General features: G+C 41.2%; 1 protein-coding gene across 7 annotated transcripts in view; it reads left to right on the forward strand.

Annotated features, from left to right (window-relative positions):
• LOC135093402 (fat-like cadherin-related tumor suppressor homolog) overlaps window positions 1-26,472 on the forward strand; it is a 65,710-nt gene that overhangs the window by 28,025 nt on the left and 11,213 nt on the right. For 5 of the 7 annotated variants that reach the window (XM_063992670.1, XM_063992675.1, XM_063992673.1 and 2 more), the window contains exons 4-39: window positions 1-83; window positions 2,126-2,327; window positions 3,278-3,537; window positions 5,347-5,544; window positions 6,639-6,791; window positions 7,010-7,223; window positions 7,703-7,842; window positions 8,296-8,537; window positions 9,225-9,469; window positions 9,898-10,084; window positions 10,721-10,949; window positions 11,624-11,876; window positions 12,198-12,399; window positions 12,906-13,077; window positions 13,579-13,769; window positions 14,107-14,218; window positions 14,523-14,678; window positions 15,120-15,291; window positions 15,667-15,888; window positions 16,426-16,863; window positions 17,406-17,600; window positions 18,010-18,315; window positions 18,546-18,754; window positions 19,175-19,319; window positions 19,787-19,948; window positions 20,333-20,556; window positions 20,798-20,894; window positions 21,029-21,195; window positions 21,483-21,600; window positions 21,755-22,036; window positions 22,397-22,807; window positions 23,177-23,371; window positions 23,710-23,898; window positions 24,457-24,671; window positions 25,257-25,538; window positions 25,855-26,112. The exon at window positions 1-83 is cut by the window's left edge and continues 24 nt beyond it. In XM_063992670.1, coding sequence (XP_063848740.1) covers window positions 1-83; window positions 2,126-2,327; window positions 3,278-3,537; window positions 5,347-5,544; window positions 6,639-6,791; window positions 7,010-7,223; window positions 7,703-7,842; window positions 8,296-8,537; window positions 9,225-9,469; window positions 9,898-10,084; window positions 10,721-10,949; window positions 11,624-11,876; window positions 12,198-12,399; window positions 12,906-13,077; window positions 13,579-13,769; window positions 14,107-14,218; window positions 14,523-14,678; window positions 15,120-15,291; window positions 15,667-15,888; window positions 16,426-16,863; window positions 17,406-17,600; window positions 18,010-18,315; window positions 18,546-18,754; window positions 19,175-19,319; window positions 19,787-19,948; window positions 20,333-20,556; window positions 20,798-20,894; window positions 21,029-21,195; window positions 21,483-21,600; window positions 21,755-22,036; window positions 22,397-22,807; window positions 23,177-23,371; window positions 23,710-23,898; window positions 24,457-24,671; window positions 25,257-25,538; window positions 25,855-26,112 — 7,526 coding nt within the window. The remainder of the gene's footprint in view (window positions 84-2,125; window positions 2,328-3,277; window positions 3,538-5,346; window positions 5,545-6,638; window positions 6,792-7,009; window positions 7,224-7,702; window positions 7,843-8,295; window positions 8,538-9,224; window positions 9,470-9,897; window positions 10,085-10,720; window positions 10,950-11,623; window positions 11,877-12,197; window positions 12,400-12,905; window positions 13,078-13,578; window positions 13,770-14,106; window positions 14,219-14,522; window positions 14,679-15,119; window positions 15,292-15,666; window positions 15,889-16,425; window positions 16,864-17,405; window positions 17,601-18,009; window positions 18,316-18,545; window positions 18,755-19,174; window positions 19,320-19,786; window positions 19,949-20,332; window positions 20,557-20,797; window positions 20,895-21,028; window positions 21,196-21,482; window positions 21,601-21,754; window positions 22,037-22,396; window positions 22,808-23,176; window positions 23,372-23,709; window positions 23,899-24,456; window positions 24,672-25,256; window positions 25,539-25,854; window positions 26,113-26,472) is intronic. The other 2 variants (XM_063992674.1, XM_063992677.1) reach the window with 2 other exon arrangements.

Here is a 26,472-nt window from a genome sequence, read left to right on the forward strand (position 1 = left end):
TGGACCGGGAGAGTGTGTCTCGGTACTGGCTCAGCGTCCGCGCCCAAGACTCCGGCACGGTGCCCAAACACGCCACCCTGCACGTGAGTTTTGCTTGTTTATTTGTTTATTTGCTTTGTTTATTTGCTTTGTTTATCTATTTATTTTTATGTTTGTTTATGTCATTGTTGATTTTGTTTATTGATTTTTATACTGTGTGATTTTTTTTCATGTTTGTTTTTCTTTCTTTATGTTTGTTTTGTTATTTTTTTTGTTCATTTGTGTCACGTGATTGATTTAGTTTACTTGTTTGTTTGTTTGTTTGTTTGTTTTTTTCGTTGTTTGTAGTTTCTTCTTTTTTTTCCTTTCCTTTCCTTCTTCTTTTTCCGTTTTTCTCTTCTTTCCTTGTTTTTTTTATCTCTCCTTTTTTTTAATCATATTCTTCCTTCTCCTCTTCCTCGTTTTAATACACACACACACACACACACACACACACACACACACACACACACACACACACACACACACACACACACACACACACACACACACACACACACACTCCTCTTCCTCTTCCTCCTCCTCCTCCGTTTCTATACCACTCTTCCTCCTCCTCTTCCTCGTATTTTAATCCATCCCACCACCACCACCACCACCGCCACCAGCACAGCCACGCCCCTTTCCACCAATTATCGTACACGCGGCGAGGTATCGTAATGAGGCTGCACCTGGCTGTGTCACGTGCGGGCAGGTGAGCGCCGGACAGGTGATGCGGCCAATTAACCTGCTCATCACCGCTCATCAATTATCACCTGTGTGTGTGTGTGTGTGTGTGTGTGTGTGTGTGTGTGTGTGTGTGTGTGTGTGTGTGTGTGTGAATGGATTTTATTTATTTGTTTTTGTTGTTTTATTTTTGTTTTTTGATTTCTTTGTTTTTGTATTTGTTTATTTAAATGTGATAGTTATTTCATATTGTTTCTGTTGTATTTTATCTATATTTTCACTATTTTGTTATTGCTATGATCATTATTATTGTTATTCTTATTCTTCTTTTGCCTTATTTTTTCTCATTATCATCATCATCATCATCATCATTCCTATTATTATCATCATTATCATCATCATCATAATCACTACATATTTTTCTGACATAAATAGTTAACTTTTACCATTAAACTCCTGCGTTGTATAATTAACATATAGGGAACGTATGTATGGCAGCCTCATGTATTAATTTGGAGTTGTAATACGTGGCTTTAATATTCATCTGTTTGTGTATTCATTCATTTATACTCTCCTAATTGGTCTGTTGTTGTTTTGAACGTCTATTGATTGCTGATGATGATGATGTTGGTGGTGATGGTGGTGGTGGTGGTGATGGTGGTGGTAATTACAACTCAGTATGAATATTAATCTCTGTCTCTCTTTTAAACAAGATAATTAATGTATCTCTCTGTCTAGCAAGGTAATTCATTTATATTTATAAATTATGGTAACCAATTTCTTTGTCTATTTAGCATGATAGCTGTAGTGATTTTTATATTTATAAACGGGATAACAAATCAATCTTTTCAACAAACGTGATTGATGTATTTCTCCTTTCAACATAGTAAATGATAATTATTTTAATAGAATAATTAATATTTGTGTCTTTTATTGATGGAGTTGTTAACTTGTCTTTTAATAGAATAACAAATCCATGTCGCTTTTTTAACTGGGTAATGAATGTCTTTGCTTTTCTTATCGGAGTAAATGAAACAGGATAACAATTTTTTTTTAACAATAACTAATCTACTTACCTTTTTTTTTTTTTAAGGAAGTAACAAATCCATCTGTTTCATCTCGTTTACTTTCAACAAAGTAACAAATCTATTCATCCTTTTTTTTTTTTTTTTAACTCATATAACTAACCCATCTTTTTAACAGGATAACAAACCAAACATTTCCAACGGGGTAACAAATCCATGAATCAAACACCCACTCCCTCTCTCCACGTGGCCAGTATAACCCATCTAACTGAATTAACGGGATAACAAATCCATGAATCAAACACCCACTCCCTCTCTCCACGTGGGCAGTATAACCCATCTAACTGAATTAACGGGATAACAAATCAAGTCAAACACACATTCCCTCTTTGCAACAGGTCTACGTAGAGATAGTAGATGTGAATGACCATGTACCACTGAGTTCGTGGCCCGTATACTGGCCCATAGTGGCGGAGAATGCAGAGCCGGATACGATGGTAGTGACTGTCAACGCCTCAGACCCAGACCCCGGCGCCAACATCTCCTACGCCATCACGGCAGGCAACCCACAGTCCCTCTTCTCCATTGATGACAAAACGGGTAAGTGATTGATTGATTGATGGGTTGTTGTTCTTATTGTTGTTGTTGTTGTTGTTGTTGTTGTTGCTCTTCTTTCTTTTTTTTTCTTCGTCTCCTTCCTTTTCTTTTTTTCTTTTAATATTCTTTTTTTTCATTATTATTATTATTATTAACTTCATCCTCCTCCTACTTTTATTTTAGTTCATGAGAGAGAGAGAGAGAGAGAGAGAGAGAGAGAGAGAGAGAGAGAGAGAGAGACCGATAAACACAAACATGAATCGTTGTATCACCTCTCTCTCTCTCTCTCTCTCTCTCTCTCTCTCTGGCGGTGACATTTTCATAATTATTCTCCGGGGTCATTTATTTTGATTCGGTGACCCGCGCATTGGAAAGCAATTAGTACAGAGAGAGAGAGAGAGAGAGAGAGAGAGAGAGAGAGAGAGAGAGACTTGTTTGATTTTTTTGCATTTCTTTATATTTACATTAGTTTATACTTTACACAGACATATGTTATTTCGTTTTCTTTATCATAACTTCCATTTTCTTATACTTTTGGTATTTTAATCGGTTTCTGATCTTTTCTTACCACGTGATAAACCATTTCATTTTTTCATCTCCTAAATACAGTCAGCGTTGCTTCTCACTGGTTTTCCCGTCATATTCTTACATGTTACTGTATTTTAAGTTTCAGTAGGAGGGATTCTAACCAGCACAGGACTTATGGGCAGGGAGAAGCAAGCAGAACTCATTATTATTCACAGTGCTTGGTGATCTGTTATTTTTTCCCACATATTTTTTACACATAAGGTGACATAACTCCATTTTAAACCTCCTAATGGCGAGATTCGAATCACTACAAGGCGTCTGGATAGAGAGAAACAGGCGTAACACATGCTAGAGTTCGCGGCGGTAGATGATCAGTGGTTTTCTCCTTATATTTTTACGCATAACCAATTTTAAACTTTCCACAGGCGAGATTCGAACCACCACAAGGCGTCTGGACAGAGAGAAACAGGCGGAACACATGTTGGAGGTGACGGTAGCGGATGGGGAGTGGGGACAGACTGCCACCTTGTCGTCCACCACATATATTATTGTCAAGGTGCAAGATGAAAATGACCACGCCCCTCATTTCTTGGAGAGGCTGTACAAGTTCTTCGTCCCCGTGGTGGCGCATAGAGAGAGTCAAGATGCCCCAGTAGAGTACGTGGAGGACATGCCAATAGGACAGGTACGGAAAGAGAAGCTGTGTGCGTGTTTGGGAAGGAAGTGCGGTGTTTGAAACGGGGTAGCCTAGCGTGTGAGTGTGCGTTTGTGGGTTAATTTGGTGTTTGTTTGTTTAGTTACTTATTTGAATGTGTGAATGTGTGTGTGTGTGTGTGTGTGTTTATAGAGTTGTTTTGGGTATGTTTTTTGGGTATGTCTGGTTTGCTTTGGTTTGTTGGTTTGTGGGTTTGTGTGGTTTTTCTTGCAATTTTGTGTGTGCGTGTGTGTGTGTGTCTGGGAATATGTACTGTATTGAAACCAACTACTACTACTACTACTATTACTATTACTATTACTACTACTACTACTACTACTACTACTACTACTACTACTATTTCTTGCACAAGTGGGGTTATTACTACTAACACCAAGATTAACATGCACATACTACTACTACTACTACTACTACTACTACTATTATTATTATCACCTGCACTATCAACATTACACTTATTTGCACTTACAAAGGTGGAGGGACTGAGAATGCATTAGAATAAAAAAAAAATAAGAAAGAAAAGAAAAAGGTTATATTAATTTTGTTACATTGATATTTTTGATGGATTATTGTAGAAGAAATATTTTTTTATTTTCATTTTTATTATGACTCACCTGTGATTATATATATATATATATATATATATATATATATATATATATATATATATATATATATATATATATATATATATATATATATATATATATATTTTTTTTTTTTTTTTTTTTTTTTTTTTTTTTTTATCACATCTTTTTGGGGAAGTAAAACTTCAATCATGACAATATTTAATGCGTATAGAAGAGAAAAGATCAATATTTTTTTTTTAATTATTATTTATTAAACTCGGCTTAAACATTTCCCGCTTCAAATGTCATGTACATAATTGTCTTGTATATAGAAAGTAAACGAGCAGTGAAAATGTTTTAAAGCTAAAGCAAGAATGAAATTTTGGACTTTTTATGGTTTTATTTTGAGTAATGTCACTTTTTTGTGAGGATGTTTTGGTGGTTTTGTAATATGCTAATTTTTGTGTGTGTGTATGTGTGTATGTTTGTTTATATTTGTGTGGGATTAACAGAGATTTTGTCCCTGATGTATTTTTGTCCTCTTGGGTGTATGCATGACAAGATACACAATAACCCCAAAAATTAAAAAAAAAAAAATTGCTATTCCTTTTCCTCACTATTTACTATTGAGGAAACTCTAACCTGGTACACAAGAGCATAAGAATACAAGGAAAGCTGCAGGAAGCCATCACTCTGACACATGGCAGTCCTTGTATAAAGCACGCCTGTCTATTTCCACCTGTCATCCCCATCCATACATTTACCTCATCTTTTAAAGCTCCCTATTGACTCAGCACTAACTACTGAGTTTATTCCATTCACCCACTACTCTATTTAAGAATCAATTCCTTTCTATCTCCTTTATAAATTTGTATTTCAACCTTGAATCTATTATTTTTTGTTCTCTCCTGATTAATGGCCCTGAGAATTTGCTGTCATCACCTTTATGTCCCCTGCACCACTGAAAGACCTCCACAATCTCTCAGTTTTTCAGGGGCTTTTTTCATGCATTTCTTATACCAGGATAGACTTTTCAGCCAAATCAAACCAACCAAACTTCACCCAAGCAAACCACTTACACTTACCAAACCTGAATCAACTCAGTCAGTCATGCATACAAGCTGGAAGTGACCCTGTACTGTATCACTATCCTTGCTTACTGCTTGCTCCAGTACCTAACCTACTAATCCCTAATCCCACGGCTGTCTAGAATGCCTCCTCCCTTGTCGATGAGCACCTCCTCCCCTACAAGCCCCAGGAGGAGGAGGAGGAGGAGGCGCAGGAAGAGGAAGGCTCAGGTTGGGGCGCTGAGAAGCCTAGGAGAGTCAGGCTCCAAGAGGCTGAGATGGATGTGTTGGAAGATCAGCGTTTTCTAGAACAAGATCAGGATTATGTGCCTATATGTAGGGTAAGGTGTCGCTTCCTGGCTAGGCAGTGCTTAGGGCGTGTGTCTTTGTTTCTGTGGCCTTGTTTCTGTATTTCATGGATTGTTTTTCTTGTAAATATAAGGGGTTTTTTTTTCTATTTTGGTAGTAATAGGTGTTTTTTTTTTTTATCGCTGTGCTTTTGGGAGTCTTGTCTTTTTTTTTTTTAGGGTGTTCTCATAAATTTAAGTTTTTTGTCTATTTTTTGGTGTCATGTGGTTATTTTCATGTTCTTCTTGTAAATTTTTTTTTGTTATTTTTATTGCTGTGGTCTTAGGAATCTTGTTATTATGTTCTCCAGGGTGTTATTCCCTTGAACATAACTTTTTTCTATCTTCATTTTTTAGTCTTTTGGAGGTTTAAACGTTGGTTGTTGTGTTGCATAGGTTCCTTTTCTCATCAATATACCAGTTTTCTATCTTTCCTTGGTAGTAAGAGTCAGTTTTTTGGTGTTATTCTAATAAATATAACTTTTATTTTTATTTTGGTAGCCATCAAGTTATTTTTATCTTTTTGGTAGTTTAAAAATACTTGATAATTTTGTTCTATCTTCACTCGGTAGTAATGCAGTTATTTCTTAGTGTTATTCTCTATGCATATAATAGTTTTGCCTTTTGGAAGCTTAAAGACTGTTTATTTTGTTCGACAGAATATTATTCTCGTAGATATAACAGTTTTCTATTTTCATTTAGTGTAATGCAGTTATTATTGGTGTTATTTTCATTATATATGAGTTTCTTCTATCTTTACTTACTGGTAATGAATTTACTTTGCCTTTTGGAAGTTTATAGACAGACTATTTCATTCTACAGGATGTTCATCTCGTAAATATAACAGTTTTCTATCTTAATCTGGCTGTCATGAAGTTATTTTTTGCTTTTTGAGCTATAAACACAGACTACTACATTTCATAGTTATTCTTGTAAACTTGTAAACTTCACCAGCTAGTGTAAACATAAGCCCCTGTACAGTCCAGCTTCTGTATATGTCATAGCACACACCACCCATACCACTAAAAGCACAGTTACTTCAACCCACACCTGCCAGCACTCGTTAGCACACCTGCGTACCCCAACAGGTGATAGCGATTGATGAGGATGAGGAAGACAACGGCAGTATCACCTACAGCATCGAGGACACCCGATGGAGCAACCTCTTCCGCATCAACCCTAATACTGGAGTCATCTCAGCCAAACCAGGACTAGACCCGAAGGAGGACTATGAGTTCAAGGTACCTGTTGATTTATTTATTATTTTGTCACTGTGTTGTGGTGTGTGTGGCCTGCTGTACGATGTCTAAGCTTGTAAATCTCATAAATCTGTCACTAGAACCATAAAAACTCTTGAAAACACATGCCACTATAGCTAAAGCTTTTAAAAGTAGTGAAGATGCAATAAAGAACCATTTCACAATCCTTAGAGCTCTCAAACCTCCCTCCCTTTCCCCAGGTGCAGGCAATCGACGCAGGCCGGCCTCCCAAATCGAGTGAGTGTCTTGTGGTGATCAACCTGGTGGCGGTACAGCTGACGTCCCCCTCCGCACCCACCCTCATCCCCCCCGAGGCTGCCGTCACTGTATTAGAGAGCGATCCTGTTGGTCATCATGTTACGCTGATTGAGGCGAGCGATGCAGACGACGACCAGCTCTGGTTTGACATTATTGGTAAGTTGATGTTTCATTATGGAGTTTGTGGGTGTATTTATCTGTTTTTTGTTAAGTTATTGATGAGTTTCTGGCTGTATTTACCTTTTTTATTAAGTTGTTGATGATCTGTTGCCTGGAATTCTTTGCTGATGTAAAGTTATTGATGAGCTTGTGTTCTGAATCACCTGGTTTGAATTCAGTGATGGTTTGTTGTCTGAGTTACTGTTTCGTGAACCTGTTGATGGCTTGATGTTATGAATTACTGTTTTGTCAATCTATTCCTAACAAAATATTCCTGGAACACACACTGACTTACACATTCACACACACACGTATAAATATCATCTAACACCCAAGAAAGAAACAAAACACCCCTAAACTCCACCATAAACAACAAAACAAACACAAAAACAACCAATCCCTTTATAAAACACTCCCACCCCTGACACTAATTACCCACAAAGCCCCAAAAATTAACCACAAATTCTCCCTGACAGATGGCGATGCAGATAACATGTTTACCATAGGGCGGGACACAGGAAGTGTGATGGTGGCAAGGACCCTGGATGCCGAAATGAGGTCCCTGTACAACCTGACTGTTTCTGTGACTGATGGGGTGCACGCTGTCTCCACCCAGGTTAGAGAGAAGATGGTTTATGGGTTTTTGTTAATTTCCTGGGGTCTTTGTGTTGTTTTTTGCCTTTTTTCAGTTTTTTTTTCTTTTTTATTCTTTTTTTTTTTTTTTAGGGCAAACTAGATTTATTACTTTTTTGGGGCATCTTTGTTTTGAAATGTTCTTATTTGGAGGAGTAACCAGATTTATAAGTTTTTCTTTTTTGGGGGGGAGCTTTTTATTCCTTTAAACTAAAATATTTTTAGGAGAGCTTAGCTTTATGATGCCCTTCCTTTTTTAAATTTCTCCTTTTATGACAAAACTTTATTTAGTGAGAAAAGATTCAGTTGATTTACAAAACATGATTTTTGTTACCTTGGTGTTTTGTGCCTTGAACAAGAACAAAACATCAACACTCCCTTAATAAACAAACCCCACAACACCACCATCAACATGACCCCACCTATGTGTCCCCAGCTGGTGGTGCGAGTGTTGGATGTGAACGACAACCGGCCAGCATTCTCCCAGCCAACGTATGAGGTGGAGGTGGGGGAAAACACCTCCCCAGGCACCACTATCTTTACTCTCACTGCCTCGGACCCTGACTCGGACAAGTACCTCAGTTTCACGCTGGTCAACACGGCTCATGTCTCCTCCGCCACTAAGTTCAGAGTCAGTCCTATCAGCGGTGACATTGTATTGCTGCAGTCGCTTGATAGGTGAGGTGTTTTGTTTTGTTGTTTTATTTTGGCCTGTGTTTGTAAATGTATGTTTTTTTTGTTTTTGTTTTTTTTATTGTATATAAGTCATGTAGGGTAACTTTTTTCTCTTAGTGTAATAATGTTTTTATCTATTTTTTGAAGTTTTCATTCTAATCTGTTATTTAAAGATTTTTGCTTTCCAAAACACAATATTTTCCTCTAGAACCACAAGAATTCTCCTTCAAAACAACATTTTTCTTTATTACTTCAGCAGTCAGCACTCTTATTTCAAAACCTCCCCATTTCAAAAACAATATTTTTTTCTCAATTCACAAGACTTTCTCTTCTATCATTTCAACGGTTCCCCTTCTAATACTAACATTCCCTCTTTTATGTCACCTCTAAAAACATTTCTCCCTGTCATTCCAACAGTTTTCTCTCTATTATCTCAACAACTCCCTTCTGACAACAACCTCCCTGTATTACCTATCACATTTCTCTACAACCACAAGAACCCCCAACAGTATATCTCTCTAGAACCACAAGACTTCCATCAAAACACAACATTTCCCTTTAATATTTCAACAACTCTCATTCTAATCTATTACTCCAAGACCTACCCTTCATTATTTATTTCTACCCAATTTAAAAACATCCCTTTAAAAACTAGAACAGCGTAAACACCCCTTTTTTCACCCCACACAGGGAGGTACAAGAACAACACACCCTGACAGTGGGGGTGAAGGACCGTATCACCCCCACCAAGAGTGTGTATGCGCGTGTCATCATCACCGTGCGAGATTACAACGACCATGCACCACAGTTCCTTGCCAGCCTCTACAATGGGACAGTGACAGAGACAGCAGCTATTGGGACGTCTGTGGTGGAGGTGGTGGCAGTGGACAGAGACAAGGGCGCTAATGGGCATATTATGTACTCAATTATCTCAGGTATGGGAGCCTTGTAGGGTTGTATGGGGGATTCTTAAGGTGCTTTTATTGTGTCTTTTGTTTTTGTGAGTTGTTTTCTTGGTTTATTTGTTTAAGTGTGGGTGTTTTTTTTAGTGTGTTATGTTGGGTTTGTGTGGGGTTCTGACGATGTTTTGTTGTGTTTGCGTGTGGTGTAGAGGATGTTTGTGTGGGTTTGTGTATCTTTTTAGGATGTTTTGTCAGGTTTGTGTGTTTTAGAGTGTGTTTATATGGGTTTCTGTACATTTTTGAGGGTGTTTTGCTTGGTATGTATGATTTTCAGAAAGTTTTGTTGGGTATGTACAGTTTTTTAGTGTGTTTTATTAAGTTTGTGTGGAATTTAGGGTGCCTTGTTTATTAATCTATTTTTCTAGTGCCTCCCTTCAAACTCATCTCATCTCCACCTTCAGGAAACATTGGTGGGGTGTTCAGCCTGGACCCAGAGACTGGCCTGATCTCCCTGGCCCGCCCCGTCAGCCGTCTGGAGATGCCGGAATACTGGCTGGCCGTGCGTGGGAGTGACAACGGCTCCCCTCCCAAGCACTCCCACGTAAATGTTAATATTCACGTCAAGATCGCCAACAGTGCACCTCCCAGGTATGTCATTAATTCCTTCACTGTTTGGTCATTGATTTTTCTTGCTTGGGTTGTCAGTGTAGGTCAGCATTTTCACTGGTAAGTCACACAAATTTTACTGGTATTTTATCTTTGGGTAAACTTTTCACAGGTTCATTGTTATCACTGTTCTTCTTTGGGGTTTCTCTTGTCAGGGTTGTCACAGTAGGTCAACATTTTTTACTGATTCACTCTTTTCACTGTTCTTTGGGGTTCGCTTGTTAAGGGTGTCATAGTATGTCAGGTCTCTCCAGCGCCTTGCTTTTCTGTGCCTTCCTCAGTCACACATCACCACTAGTTTCCCTTTCACAAACCCCAGAAAGAATACACACTACTTAAACTTTAAATTCCTACAACAAACTAATCATAACAAAACCCAAAGCACTCAAAACTAACATGATAATACTAGTTTCTCATTCACAAACCCTTTAAAGAATATGCTTAAACTAACACTGACATCCCCTTCTTCCCTTATTTCCCTCCCCACCTTGAACTTAAACATTTCTTCCTCCTTACAAAACCAAAAGTAACATGATAACACTACTTCTCCATCCACAAAGTATAAAGAAACATTATACTCAAACACTGACCTCCCTCCCTCCCTTCCTCCCCCACCAGGTTCCTCAAAAGGGTGACAGTGTTTGAGGTGAGCGAGGCTGCACATGTCGGGGACTACCTGGGGGTGCTGGAGGCAGAGAGTCGGCTTGGCGTTGTCTTCTCCTTCATCGGGGACTCGAGACGTAATCCCTTCGTCATCAACCCGGCCTCTGGGATGGTGTCACTGGAACATCCCGTCGACTTTGAGGAAACACAGTCCTATAATTTCACTGTCCTTGCGTCATCTATGGTGAGTGATTGTGTGTTTTTTATTTTTTCATTTTTATTTATTTATTTATTTATTTTTTTTACAGTTCGTTGGTGCGATTGACATTTTCAAGGATGTTTTTATGATTCCAGTGACAGTTTGATGAAGATTCTACACTTTCATGAGGGTCTAGAGGGAGTTATTATGGTTTTGAATTCTAAGGATAGTTTAACAAGGATTCTACACGTTCAGGAGGCTCTAGTGGGAGATATTAGGGTTTTCAGAGGTGTTTTCTTGATTCTAATAACAGCTTAATGAGGATTCTACACCTTCAGGAGTCTCAAGTGGAAGTTATTGTGGTTTTCAAGGGTATTTTCATGATTCAAGTCACAGTTTTAACAAGTACATCTCATCAGCACCAAAACAGACACATGATGAGTAAACTAGCTATGCATAACCTTCCAAAACCATCCTGACAAGATAAGCACAAAGTAACACTGATGAGGAAACACAACATCAACACAGACAAACACAGCATCAACACAGACAAGCACAGCATCAACACAGACAAACACAGCACCAACACAGACTAACACCACAGGAGATGACCACTCAAGCCACCAATTTACTGTCTTAGCTTTAGAATTCATCAATAATCCACCCATATACAACCAAAACACAAGTGGACTAACACCACAACCCCGTCTACCCTACAGAACAACCAGGAGGCAACCGCTCAGCTCATCATCAACATCCGGGATGAGAACGACAATCCTCCCTTTTTCACCCAGAGTTTCTACAGTGGCCATATCTCAGAGGCCGCGGCAATCAACTCTGTGGTGCTGATGGAGGACAACCGGCCCCTCGTCATCTCAGCGAGGGATCGGGACTCGGACCAAAATGCCAATCTTGTGTTTACCATTTTGGAGGAAGAGGCTCGGATGTATTTCACTATTGATTCTTCCACTGGTTAGTTCTGGTGTGGCTTTTGTTTGGGTTTGGTTTGGGCTTCGGGTTTTTTTTTTTCCTTGTGTGTTTTGTTTTCTTGTTTTTGTGTTTTTTTTGTTTTGTGTTCTTTTTTTAATTTTTCTTACGTCTTTAGTGTTTTTTCTTTGTTTTTCTTTTCTTTCTTCTTGTCTTTCTTTTCTTTATTTCTGCTTTATTTTTCTTCCTTTTTTCTCTCTGCGTATATTGTTTGGCTTTCCTTTTTTTATTTTCTCCTTGAAAATATAGCAACATAACCTAACCTAAGCCAACCCGACCAGACCTGACCCGACCTTTCCTCCCCAGGCGCCATCCGGACAGTGGCACCGCTGGACCACGAGGTCATCTCCCAAGTCAGCTTTGGGGTCAGCGTGCATGATAACGGCCAGCCTAGACTCTCAGCACCCACCACTGCCACTGTTGTCATCACCATCACTGATATTAATGATGTCCCACCGCGCTTCCTTCTGCAGGAGTACAATGCTACACTGCTGAAGCCGACACAGAGGTGGGCATTTAGGTCTTAAGTTCAACAAGTAAGCTCTAATACACTTATAACTTCTGGTCCTGTTGTAATGTCACTTAAGGGTACACCATGGAAGTGATAGTTAGAATTTACCTCCTTAATAGTAGTTGTAATATGAATTAAAAAAGGCAATAATTTAATTTTAAGTTGAAACAAGAGCATTGCATTGCCTCAGATTTTTGATACAGGTCCTTCTGCTTCTGTCATAGGTGAGTGACAAAGATTATTACCACACACACACACACACACACACACACATCATGCACACTCTTAGCCCTGTCAGCCCCTAATGAAAAGGAAGAGTTGTAGTAGTAGTAGTAGTAGTAGTAGTAGTAGTAGTAGTAGTAGTAGTAGTAGTAGAAAACAAGGGTTGATGCAAGAAACCATTAGGTCTACATGTGGCAGCCCTCTTGAAGACATTAGGTACATTTCCTACCTTCATAGCATACTAGTACTTATTCACCTCTTCACCACTTGCATTACCCCAGGGACGTGTCTGTGGTGCAGCTGAATGCCACAGACCTGGACTTTGATGGCAAGGTCAGTCTGGAGTATGAGATTGCCGACGGAAACCAGGACGGCAAGTTTAAGATCAACCCACGAACTGGACTCCTGACGGTGAATGACTCTAGGAACCTCGCTCGTCACTACCAGCTCAAGGTGAGAGGCTGGGACATGATCTTGACACTCTGTAGTTCTTTAGTTCTTCTTTAGTTATGGTTCTAGTTTGGTTGTAGTTCTGCAGCAGTCTGTTTAAGAGGCTGTGATATTATCTTCAACACCTTGCAGCTCTCATTTTGTTCTAGTTTAATGCTAGTTTAGTTTAGAATATTATTTACCTTAGTTTCATAAGGAAGAACAGAGCTAGTGACATAAGGTAGCATTCAGAGTTTATATAAGAAAATAAGACTTCTGTCGTAGTGTTATAAAGAACATAGTTAGTGACAAGATAGTGTTCTGGAGTAACACAAGACTGTTCTGCCTTGACTGTTCCCCTGTTATTGTTCTCCAGGTGACAGTGAGCAGTAGACGGCTTGATGCTAAGTTTACCTCTATTATTTAATTCTTCTATTGTTCCCCAGGTGACAGTGAGCAACAGACAGCTTGATGCTAACTTTACTTGTATTATTTCATTCTTTTCATTCTTCTATTGTTCTCCAGGTGACAGTGAGTGATGGCCAGTTTGCCTCTAGTGTGCCAGTGAATGTTGAGGTGGAGCCCATCCCCCACACTGGCCTCAGGTTCAGCAAGGACAAGTACTTCGTCAATGTGCAGGAGAACAACACTCGTATGGACACGGTGGCGATGGTGCATGTGCTCGGCAGCTACCTCAATGAACACCTCTACTTTAGGTCAGTGCTGTTTGGATGTGCTGGTTATTTATTTTTTTTCTACTTTTTTTCATATTTTTGTCTTTTATTTGTTTCTCTGTTTTTTTCATGTTTTGCTACCTCAGTGTCTGTTTTAGGTCAGCGCTATTGTGATGTGTTTTTTTTTTCATTTTTTTTATCTAGTTTGTTGTTTTTTCCTTCTGTTTCTGTTTTATCTTTGTCTGTTTACCTACCTCAACAAACACTGCAATTATAAGTTTGTATTATGATGTTTTTCTGTTATTTCTGTTATCTTACACTGTAAAACTCACTATTTCATCACTCAATCATACAACTCTCCATCCATCACCCCCTTCAGGATCCTCAACCCCACGGACATGTTTATCATTGGAGACACATCTGGCGTGATTGAGACCACTGGGAAGCCTTTCGATCGTGAGGCTCAAGACAACTACCTGCTCATTGTGGAGGTGAGTGGCTGTGCATTTGTGTGTGTATGTGTGTGTGTGTGTGTGTGTGTTTTGAAAGATGCATCAAAGTAACACATTATTTCTATCTAAGTTGTCATGTAGCCTTCTAATTTTCTTACGTTCTATAATTTGGTACAGGAAACTAACACTGTATTTTTACCTAAGTTATTCTATACCTTCCTTACTCTCCTGTGTCCTTCTATAATATGTTACAGCAAACTAACACTGTATATCCACCAAACCTCTCACATATACCCTTCTAACTTCCCTACATTCTATTCTCCCCTTTTCCTCATCCCACCAGGCCCGCAGCATGGCCCACAGCGTCCCAGCAAGGGTGGCCCACGTGCAGGTCCATGTTGTGGTGACGGACAAGAACGACAACGCTCCCATCTTCGTCAATACGCCTTACTATGGGGTGATCTCTGTTGACGCCAAGCAGGGGGAGGTGGTGTTCAGGGTGAGTGTGTGGGTTGGTGGTGTTTGGTTTCCCTGTCTCTGTGTCTCTTTCTCTGTCTCTTCTGGGTTAGTGTGTGGTTGTGGTAGTGTTTGGTTTGTCCCTCTGTCTCTGTCTCTCTCTTGAAATAGTTTCTAATTCTCCATAGTGGTTTCCAATCCTCTTTATTATCTTCTAATCATCTGTACATCCCCTCAACAGTTTCCAATTCCACATACCTTCTCGTAACACTCCCAACCCTCCATAACAACTAATCCTTCATAACCTTTCCTAATCTTCTAAATCCTTTGTACATCCCCTCACAACAGTTTCCAATCCCACACATCTTCTCGTAACACTCCCCAGCCCCTACATAACGACATCTAATCCTCTATACACTCCCTTATAATAATTTCCAACCCCACACATTTCCTCGTAACACTCCCCAATGCTTTTCTCTCTCAGGTTCACGCCACAGACTTCGACACAGATATGAACAAGGATGTGCATTACGAACTTCACAGAGGGAACGGGGAGATCTTCAGCGTGGATCGCTCAACAGGGGACATCCGGCTCAAACAGACTCTAGAGGGCCACAAGAGCGAATATGAGCTCGTTATCAGCGCTTATGATGGAGGTAAGGTTATATTTTTTTTACCTTCATTCTTGTATCAGGCTTGCTTCAGTTATCCTCTTGTGTTCTTGTTCCTCTGTATCATCTTCTTCAGGTTGATATGCATGGATGTTGTTTTCTACGTGATGATGCAGAATTCTCGTTAAACCATCACTAGAATCATGGAAGAACCTTTAAAACCTCCAATATCCCATCCTTAAAACCCATTAAACTCACTAAAACCACAAAAACACCCATGAAAACCTCAATAATCCACACCCAGTGCTTTGTAAACCCTAGAAGAGACACTGGAACCTTCGCAAACACACACATTCATACCAATCACCATCAGCACTAATTCCTGCCTTCTCTGCCTTCCCTGCTTTCTCTCACCCACAGGCTCACCACCTTTGTCATCTCAAGTCCCTGTCCGCCTCAAAGTTGTGGACCGATCACAGCCAATATTTGACCGACAGTTCTACAGTGCAACAGTCGCCGAGGATGCTGAGTCACACACCCCCATTGTGACAGTCAGCGCCCACAGTCAGCTGAACCGGAAGTTGATTTATACGATTGTCAGCGGCAATGACCATCAGACATTTGCAATGGAGCATGAGGAGGGTAAGGCTGGTGGCTTTTGTGTGTTTGTGTGTTTTGTTTTGTTTTGTTTTGTTGTTTTTTTAGTTTTGTGTGTGCGTAAGATAATGTTTTTTCTATTTTGTTTTGTTGTGTTTATTTATTTATTTATTTTTTATTTATTTATTTATTTATTTTATTTTATTTTTTTATTTATGTATTTTTTTCACGTATGTTTCAGTTTTCTTGTCATCCCTAGAATGAAAAAGTTAATTGCTACCTCAGCAGTCTTAACTGTTACTACACATTTTAAATGCCAAATATAACTTTACATAACCTTTTCATATAGAATTTGAGTTGCAATCACTCTACTTACACACTCCAGATATACCTGATTTGAGTTATTGTCATCCTCTAAAGACTCCAAAACAAAACCTAACATTCCATAACCTAACCTTGCATAACCTTACCAGACCTGATTTGAGTTATTACCACTCTTTAAACACTCCAGAAGTATAATTTAATCTTCCATAACCTTCCTAACCTCCCATAAACTTCCTAACATTTCCATAACCTTTCCAGGACTGATCCGAGTGCAAGACAAGCTGGACTATGAGACAAAGAACGCATATCAGCTGACAGCACGCGCCACAGACAGCTACTCAGGGAAGTGGGCAGAGGTGGTGGTGTCTATACAAGTCATCGACATCAATGACAACCCTCCAGTCTTCCTGCAGCACTTCTACAACATCACAGTGTCTGAGGCTACAGCCATTGCCACTCCTATTCTGTCCGTCACCACTACAGATGCTGACACAGGGCCCAATGCAGGAGTGACGTACGGATTGCTGGGACTGAATGGGACTCAGCCTAAGCATTTCTACATGGAGCCAAGTAGTGGGGTGCTGATTCTGAAGCAAGGGTTGGACAGGGAGAGCACACCAGTACATCACTTCCTTGTCCAGGCTGTTGACATGGGGACACCTCAGATGTCGTCCACCGCTCATGTTCTCGTCACAGGTTTGTTTGCTTTGTGTGGGTTTTTGGGGGTGTGTAAATGGTTATTGGTTAGTGAGATATATTTATGCAAGAGGAAATGTGGGCACATGTAGGCCTGATGGCTTCTTGCATCTTCCCTTATTTTTTTATGATCTTTTTCTTGTTCTCATGTACACTCATACTTACATACCTTCCTCACAATCATACCATTCCTCATTACCACACCAGTTTTTAGCTATTCCAATAATCTTTTGCTGTTAAACATACACTCACACATGTATGACTTCCTTACAGTGCAGGCTAAGGAATAGTCTCATTATGAAAGGTCATGAGTAGCAAGCTGTGGTGTGCCTAGGCTCCTGGGGCATAGTAGGATGGTCCATAAGTCTATCCTTTCCCCCCAAGAGCTGATGGGGCTAAGAGTGTGAATGATGTATGTGTGTGTGCGCTTGTGGTGCTTTGTCTGGGCCGCTCCATGTGTAAATACTGGCCTGGTATAGAGGTAAATGTACTTATTCTAATATTTATCCTTAAACATACACTGACACACACGTCTTCCACAGTGCTGGACATGAACGACAACCCGCCTGTGTTTGAGCAGCAGTCCCAGCGGTGTGTGGTGACAGAGAGTGCAGCACGTGGCCACTTCGTCACCCTCATGTCAGCGGCAGACCAGGACATCAGCGATGCAGACAAGCTCACTTACTCTGTCGTGGATGGCAACGACCTCCAAGTTTTTGCCATCAACTCTGGCTCAGGTGAGGGAGGGACAAGGAGTAGTGGTGATAGTAATAGTTTCTAGTTTTTCTTTTTTTGGCCTTTTCATACATCAATTCTGGGTGAGGTGAGGCCTGTTTATCTCTACACACAAACACTTTATTTCTCTGCAGGCATCATAACCAGGAATGAAGAGAACCACTGTATTTCCATCAACAACACTTTTCTTCTTACTTTCAGGCTTATAACAATATGGAAGAAAGAGAAACACTGTATTTCCATCAGCCTTTCAACACTTTGCTTCCAGGCATCATAGCTGTATTAACAAAGAGAAACACACTATATATATATCCCTCTATAGCATCTTCCCTCGCTTCTATCTATTTCTTAACACCTTCCCTTTCATTCTCAGACATAACAGCATAGAATACATCTCTTCTCTCCCTCCAGGCATCGTGACCGTATGGAACAGCCAGAAACTGAGAGAAACCAATCATCACGTTCTCAACATCTCCGTAAGCGATGGGGTCTTCACTGCATACACCCGCCTCCTGGTCTCCATCACTCCAATCAATGCTCATTCCCCAACCTTCAAAGTGGCACAGTACAATGCTCACTTAAGGGAAAATGCAGGAATCAAGACTACTATCGCACAGGTCTCGGCGAGGGATGTCGACTCAGGGCAGTACGGCGATGTCACTTATCATTTCATTGGGGACAATGCACATAAATTCTTCAGGATTAATGAGAATACAGGTGAGGTTTGTTTAATTTTTGGCGTGTTGGTTAGGTTAGGTTGGTGTTTTGTTTTTGTGTGTGTGTGTGTGTGTGTGTGTGTGTGTGTGTGTGTGTGTGTGTGTGTGTGTGTGTGTGTGTGTTTGTGTGTTATTTTGGTCAAAGGAGATGCTGGCAAAGTTAACATTTCTTTATTCATTCATTTACTTACTTATTGTCACCAAGTTAACCTCACAATCTGTCCACTGCAGGCGAGGTGTGGACATCCGAGGAGTTTGACCGGGAGGAGGTGTCAGAGCTGTCCTTCACAGTGATGGCCATGGACATTGGCGGCCGCACGGGCTTCACCACACTGCACATCGCGGTGGAGGATGAGAATGACAACAAGCCAGTGTTCGTGCAGTCGGTGTACAAGGCAGTGGTGCGCGCCAACACCACCCAGGGAGCCACTGTGCTCAGGGTGAGTGTTGGAGTGTGAGTGGTGGCGGGTGTGAGTGCTTAGGGGGGGTGGGGGAATGTTAGAGAGGTGATATAGTGTGAGTGTTGAGGGTGAAAAGTAAACACACATCTTTCTTAATCATAATCCCCAACAGATTTTTAAGAATCACTGTACATAAAGACTTAGTTGAAAGAATAACCAGACATTTTCCTCAATTATATAAGAAAAAAAAAACTCCACTTATACATAGAAACTTGAATGGAAACTTAACTAGACATCTTTGTTGATCATAAACAGAAATAGAAAAATGCAGTTATATTTAGAAACTTACAGAAAAAAATAGACACAAATCTTTCCAGTCATCAACAAAAAAATCCATTATCTATAAAAACTTAACGTAAAAACCAACATTCCCCCAATAAACACCTAAATATTTGCCAGGTGGAGGCAGAGGACCCCGACGCAGGGAGTAATGGCACGGTCACCTACCACTTCCACATCTCCACACTGCCAGACACCATGGAGGCCTTCAGTCTGGACACCACCACCGGGGACGTCGCCCTTAAGAAGAACATAGAGGAACTAGGTATGTGTGTGTGTGTGTGTGTGTGAGGTGTTTGGTCAGTGAAATGTTTTGTTTTCATTTGTTTTCTTTCTTTTTTCTCTTTTCTTCCTTTTTACTTTTTAGGGGAAAGTGAGATGTTTTGTTTTGTTTTCTTTCTTTTTTTCACTCTTTTTCTTCTTTTACTTTTTTGGGAAGGTGAAATGCTGCCCTCTTTGCTTTCATTCAATCTTATTTTCTTATTTCTCATTTATTTTTCTTTTGCAGTTTATGTTTTTATGTATGGGGTGATACATTGCTTTCTTTCTTTTCTTATTCTGTCTATTTTTTGCTGTGCTTTTATGATCAAGTGTATATCGTACGTAAAATATTCTCTCTTACTTCTCTTTAATTTTTCCTCCATAGACTTGCCTGGTTTACAAAATATCACTATTACATCACCACTATCATCACCACCTTTGTTCTCACTGTCATTGTTATTATGGTGGCAGGGAGTTCGCTTTTTGAGTTCTTCGTGGTGGGTCGTGACGGGGGACGGCCAAGCCTTCATTCCCATGTGCCAGTGCAGGTGCGCATCGTGGATGCTGACATGAAGGTTCCTGAGTTTCTGTCCAAGATTTACACCCTCACTGTACCCGAGGACACACAGCCAGGTGAGGCAAGGATTGGCAAGCCTTGGAACTCTGCTATCTCTTCCTCTGGCTTGATTCAGTGTTGTGGTCAAAGTTTAGTGTATGATTTTAGTTTCTTACTCTGTTCTCTCTTCATCTCAAGCTTGATATTATGTTGAGGTGGAAGTTAGAGTATGTTTTTAATTTTTTTTTACTGTCCTGTCTCTTCCTCAAGCTTAATATTATGTTGTGGTGTAAGTTTACTCTTATGATTTTTACTTTTCATCGCTCTGTCTTTTCCGTAAGCTTTATAAAATGTTCAGAGTATAATTCTAACTTCTAGGCATCAGGATATATTTGTATCGATTAAGCAACATGACCCACAAACATAAAGCAAGTCTTACTCATTCCCTCTCACCACTGCAGGCACAAGAATAGGATCGGTGGGTGCACGTTTCGATGGGGAACTTGAGTATTCCATTGAGTGGGGCGGACATGAGTCTTCCCCACCTGTGTCAGTCTCCCCGCTGGGCTCTCTCACCCTCACCTCTTTGCTGGACCATGAGAAGGACCGCCGCCTGTCCCTCATCGTCACCGCCACACCCACAGACCGGCCTGAGCTTGCATCTAGCACTAATGTTGTCCTGGAAGTGAGTGTGTGTTTGTGTGTGGTTGGTGTGGTACTGCAGCGTGGCTAGTGTGGTTTTGTCGGTGTTTGTGGTATTCTGGGAAGTTGTGTGTGTGTGGTGTTATATTGTAGAATGGTTGTAAAGTGACTGAGTTGGTGCAGTATGAGTGGTGTGGTTTAAATGAAGGGATATAGGTTGTGGTGTAATTATTCCACCTCGTGTCATGCATAGTAACTCAGCTGACGTACACTTGTCTTCCCAGGTTCAGGATGTCAATGATGAGTCTCCAGCCTTTGAGAGTGAGAAGTATTACATTGCTGTCGCTGAAAACACTCCCTCAGGCTCCAATGTTGTCAAAGGTGAGGCTGCTGTGTCTGTGTACCTTAACACACACACACACACACACACACACACACACACACACACACACACACACACACACACACACACACACACCCTTCATCCCACATCCTACAACGTGTATATCCCACAGTCTGTGCTCACGATGGGGACACAGGAAGCAACTCAGAGATCCGTTACATCCTGGAGGAGACAACGCCCTTAGTGGAGGAGCCCGTGTTCACCCTAGATCCCTACTCTGGCTGGCTCTCCCTCAACCAAGAACTTGATGCAGAGCAGAAGTCAAAATATGAGCTGACAGTATGTTGTTTTCTGTCTTTGTGTGTGAAGTAATTTGAATCATCTGGGGTCTCGGGATTGGAGTAGATGCAGGGCAGGGAACAGTCTTTATATGAAGAGGCATGGGTGGATCAGTGTGTGTTGTGGGGCCTTTCTGTGGTCTCAAGATTGGAGTAAGTGCAGTGTAGACAGATGAACAGACCATACAAATGAAAAACTAGCCTAACCGAACCAAAAAAAACTATACTTACAAATGAAAACCTAACCTAACTTACATAACGTAACCAAACCTCATCACTCTCCCACAGGTCATCGCCAAGGACAACGGTGTGCCCCAGAGGACCTCCACCGCCAGTGTCATCATCAATGTCATCGACTACAATGACAACCCACCACAGTTTGCCAGCGACAACTACCACTCATCAGGTAGTCCAGTCCTTACCTTACTGAACCATTTACCACTATGTTTAGCTGCCAGACAAGTCACAATCCTACCTCATTTCCTTCCTTCCCCAGCAAAAGGGACTCCCTATGTGTTACTAGACAACTCACAGTCACCCTTATCTCCTTCCTTCCCCAGTGAGAGAGGACGCCTTGCCAGGAACAGTGGTGGTACAGATGGATGTATTGGACTATGATCTGGGTGGAGAAGGCATAGACACTGACGTGGGGCAGGGCATCACATACTACCTGACTGCTGGAAATGCCCTGCAGCACTTCCATGTGAGGGGAGGAGGCCAGATCTACGTAGCCAAGGCATTGGACAGGGAGACTGTGAAGAACTACGCATTGGAGGTGACAGCTACAGATGGGGTGTTTATCGCCAAGGCCTGGGTGTTTATTGAGGTTTTGGATGTGAACGGTGAGTGTTTTGGGGGATTGTGGTGTGTTTTGGTGTGTTGTAGTCTGTTTGTTGTAGAGACTGTTGTGGATTTTGGTTCGGGAATGTATATATTGTGTTTTTTTCTGTAAATGATGTAGGCTATCTGCTATCCATAATTACGAAAACACTTGAAAATACCAGTCATTTCTATTAAAGCCTGTTAGATTCATAGAAATCTTGTCAAACTCTCACTAGAATCATGAAAACACCCTTGAAAACACTAGCAACTCCCACTAGAGCCTGTTAAAAGTGCAGAATCCTTATCAAACTATCCTTAGAATCATAAAAAAAACACCCTTGAAATAAATAGATAAACACAACCTCACCACATCTCCTCAGACAATGGGCCTCTGTGCACCACACCACAGTACCACTACTCCATCAGCGAGGCCGCATCCCCAGGCACGCACCTCCTGCAGGTCACAGCCTCTGACCCGGACCTCACCTCCAAGCCACAGTTCTACCTCACAGGGGAAGGGGCAGGAATGTTCGCTATGGACCTGAACACTGGACAGCTTAGCACAGCGAAACCTTTAGACCGAGAGGAGTTTCCGAAGTACACATTGACGGCTACAGTGAAGGATGGGGATCGGATGGACTGGGAGTGTACGTGTGAGGTAAAAATTGAAGTGACAGACGTGAATGACAACGCGCCGGTCTTCAGCTTGTCGACGTACAGTGTCAATGTGCCGGAGAACTCCCCTGAGAACCTTTTACTCCTGAAGGTGCATGCCTCAGACCCTGACCAAGGTTTGTGAGGGCTGGGTTTGGTGTGGTTGTGTCTGGTTAGGTTAGGTTCAGTTTGTGATGGCTTAGTTTGGTTAGATTGAATTAGGTTGGGGTTGACTAGGTTAGATTATATTAAGTTAAGTTTGTAATGGCTTGATTCGGTTAAATTAGATTAGGTTAAGTTACGTTACAGTAGATTAGGTTAATTTTGTAATGTCTTGGCTTGGTTAGGTTAGGTTAGATTTGGTTTCACTAGGTTAGGCAACATTAAGTTAAGTTTTGTGGTGGCTATGTGTTTGGTTACGTTAGGCTATCTGTTAGGTTAGTCTATCTATGTTATAATTTGCTGCAAACTGACCACACACTGACACACTCATCCCTCATCCCCAGCAGGAGTGAACAGGAAGGTGACATACGACCTGGAGGGCCATGATATCTTTGTGTTGGACCCCCAGACAGGCATCCTCAGCGTGACGGAGACTCTGGACCGGGAGACACGGGCCATGTACAACCTCACTGTCACTGCCAAGGACCACGGCACTCCTCCTCTCTCCTCCCGAACCAACATTCTTGTGCTGGTGTCTGGTGAGTTGGTGATATGACTCAATTTTCATGCCTCTCAGATTTTTCTTGGTGATGTTGATTGTTTTTCTTTTTTTTCTTTCTTAATTTGCTGGCTTTCTCTTGATAATATTCATTTTTTTCTTTTCTTCCCTATCTCACTGGCTTTTTTTTAATAATATTAGTAATCTTTCTTTTCTTCTCTTTCCACACTCACTGACTCTACACTATTAAGAAAAAAACACCCATAAGAATCCAAATAATCCTGTCTGTAACTCTGAAAAACACAACTTGTCATTCAAAAACATTTAAACATTAAAAAACACAAGCATAATTCTTAACATTATCTCTTCCCTTCCCAGATGAGAACGACAACCCGCCAGAGTTTGCCAGCCTGACTTACTACACCACAGTGACTGAGAACGCCAACCTGGGAACTGACATTGTGAGGGTGTTGGCCACGTCACGGGACTCAGGGAAGAATGCTGAAATAACCTACTCGATAATTGGAGGGAACGAACACAGGAAGTTTGACATCCATCCGAAAACTGGTATGGATTTACCGTTTTGTCTGTAGTGTATGTTGCTGTGGTCTCAGAACTGGAGTAGGTGCGGGGTAGGAAACGGTCTCATTTCAGAGGGGTATGGGTGGACCAGTGTGTGCTGTGGGGTGTGCTGTGGTCTCAGGGTTGGAGAAGGTGTGGGTTTGGGAACAGTTTTATTATGGAGGAGCAGATAGATAGTGTGTGGCTATTCTGGGAGTGCTTGTGATGGTGTAGTGGCTTGAAAGAAGAAGATGAAGAAAATTAATGATACCAACAATAGTAATCCCTCTCCCAGACATAGCACTCATCAAAAAAGAAAATTAAGATCAAGAAGAACAATAATAATCTCTTTTCCATGCCCAGTGTCTATTAAGAAAGAAATTGATATTGCCACTAATAATGATAATCCCTTTTTTAAGATGACTATTCCCTTCACAAACATAGTTTCCATCAGGGAGAGAAAGAAATATCAGCACTAATAATAATAATGATCCCTTTTCCAAGCCTGTTATTCATCAGGTAAGAGAAATAAGCCTCACCACTAACACTGCCAATCGTCCCCAGGCGTTGTGTCAATCCGAGAGTCACTGGACTTTGAGAGGGCATACTCCTACCAGCTGACAGTGCAGGCCACGGATGGGGGGGAGCCGCCCCTCTCCAATCATGCCACCGTCAATGTCACCGTCACCGACATCAACGACAACCATCCTGTCTTCCTCCAGAACTCCTACTCCGTCATTGTCAACGAGGCTGCCATCATGGGCCAGGAGCTCATTCAGGTACTGCTCGTTAGTGCCAGGTGTAATTTGATGTTGCTTTTCCTCATGGAGTTGCCAGGTGTGAAGCGTCATCAAAATTGATTATCTACATCCAGTATTTGCAAGGCAGACCATAAACATGTAAATCCTTCCTGCCACAGTAATGACTGAAGAATATTTGGTCAAAATACACTGGTATGCTTGGCTTATGACCAAGTTGTGTTCCAAAATTGCGTCAGAATCAAAGAACTGTTAAAAAATTGTCTCTTAAAAGTTTAGTAAAAGGCACATAAACAATGCTTTTTGCCCTACAATGCATGGCAGAGTGTGAACCATTAGTAAATATACCAGTTAACCCACAAGTAAAAATTATACGTCGTACTCACCAGAGGGAGAAGTCGGTCATATTGGAAATCATCCATCATAAAAAAAAAAAAATTGTGGTCAGACAGTGCATTAGTTACATGTCAGACATATCATATGCCAAGTACCACACTGCATAGAAAAGAGAAAGAAAAACATCTGCATCTACTAGTATCTATCAATCACCAAAACTCTACAAATAAACAAAAAAAACACATATAAACCTACTACACAACATTGCAGGTGGTGGCAAGCGACATGGACAGCCAAGCCAACGGTAGAATATCCTACGAGATTGCGAGTGGAGACCCAGAGAGACAGTTTACAGTCAACAGGGTCTCTGGCTGGATCTCCGTGGCTGCACCGCTTGACAGGGAGTCTGTGTCCTCCTACAACTTGGAGATCGTTGCGCTGGACCACGGGATACCTCAGCGCTCAGGGTCTGTGTCTGTGTATGTGGAAGTGAGTGATGCAAACGACAATCCACCCTTGTTTGTGGAGACGAATCACACGGCCTATGTGCAGGTACGTATGTTTTTCTAGTTGTTTTTCTGTATCTTTCCGTTTGTGAATGACATAACCTAACCAACCATAGTGATCTTCAAACATCACCTAACCTAACCATCCGACTCAAATTCCCAGGAGAACAAACTAGAGGGCCTTCCAATATTCTCTATTACTTCATACATAACCCAACCACCCCTAATCATCTAACAGACAAGAGAGGCTTTTCTATCAGTCCTCACCTAACCTAATCTAACCACCCCAACCATATAACAAACAAGACAGGCTTCTAATCTTCTAATCCTCACCTAATCTAACCTGAACCCCAAATCAACAGGAGGACAAGCCAGAGGGGTACCTGATCTTCAAATTTGAGGTGAAGGACGACGACGACGACGCAGCAATGAATGGCAGCCCCTTCACATTTGAGATTCACTCTGGCAACAACAATAATGCCTTCAGAATAACACAGGAGGGTGAACTGTGTACTGCCACCAAGTTCAACCACAAGATACAAGAACATTATCGCCTGCAGATCAGAGTGTATGACAATGGCAGGCCTCCCCTCTTCTCTGAAACTTGGATTGATGTAAAGGTTAGTATTGGTGATGGGGTGAGGGTTGGTGAGGTGCTACAGAGGTGTTGCTTGGGTGTTTTCAGGGGTGGTAAGGTTGGGAGTCGTGTTCATGTGGGGTGTTTTGTGGTGGTGAGTGGATGGGAGTGAAAGGTACTTGTGGTGTTGGTGTGAGCATGTTTTGTGGAGTTGGTTAGGGAGGGGTGTCTTGGGAGTGTTGTGGGGTTGTTGCTATTGGCTTGGAGTGTATTTTATGCAGTTATTGGGATGTGTTTGGCATGATATGGTAAATGTTGGAGTGTTGTAAAAAATGTGAAGGAATTTTAAGACTTGCAGCTAGAATTACAATAGAAGACATCTCAGGAAGGGATGAAGAAGTTG

The sequence above is a fragment of the Scylla paramamosain genome, chromosome 43, assembly GCF_035594125.1.
Source record: "Scylla paramamosain isolate STU-SP2022 chromosome 43, ASM3559412v1, whole genome shotgun sequence".
Taxonomy (NCBI): domain Eukaryota; kingdom Metazoa; phylum Arthropoda; class Malacostraca; order Decapoda; family Portunidae; genus Scylla; species Scylla paramamosain.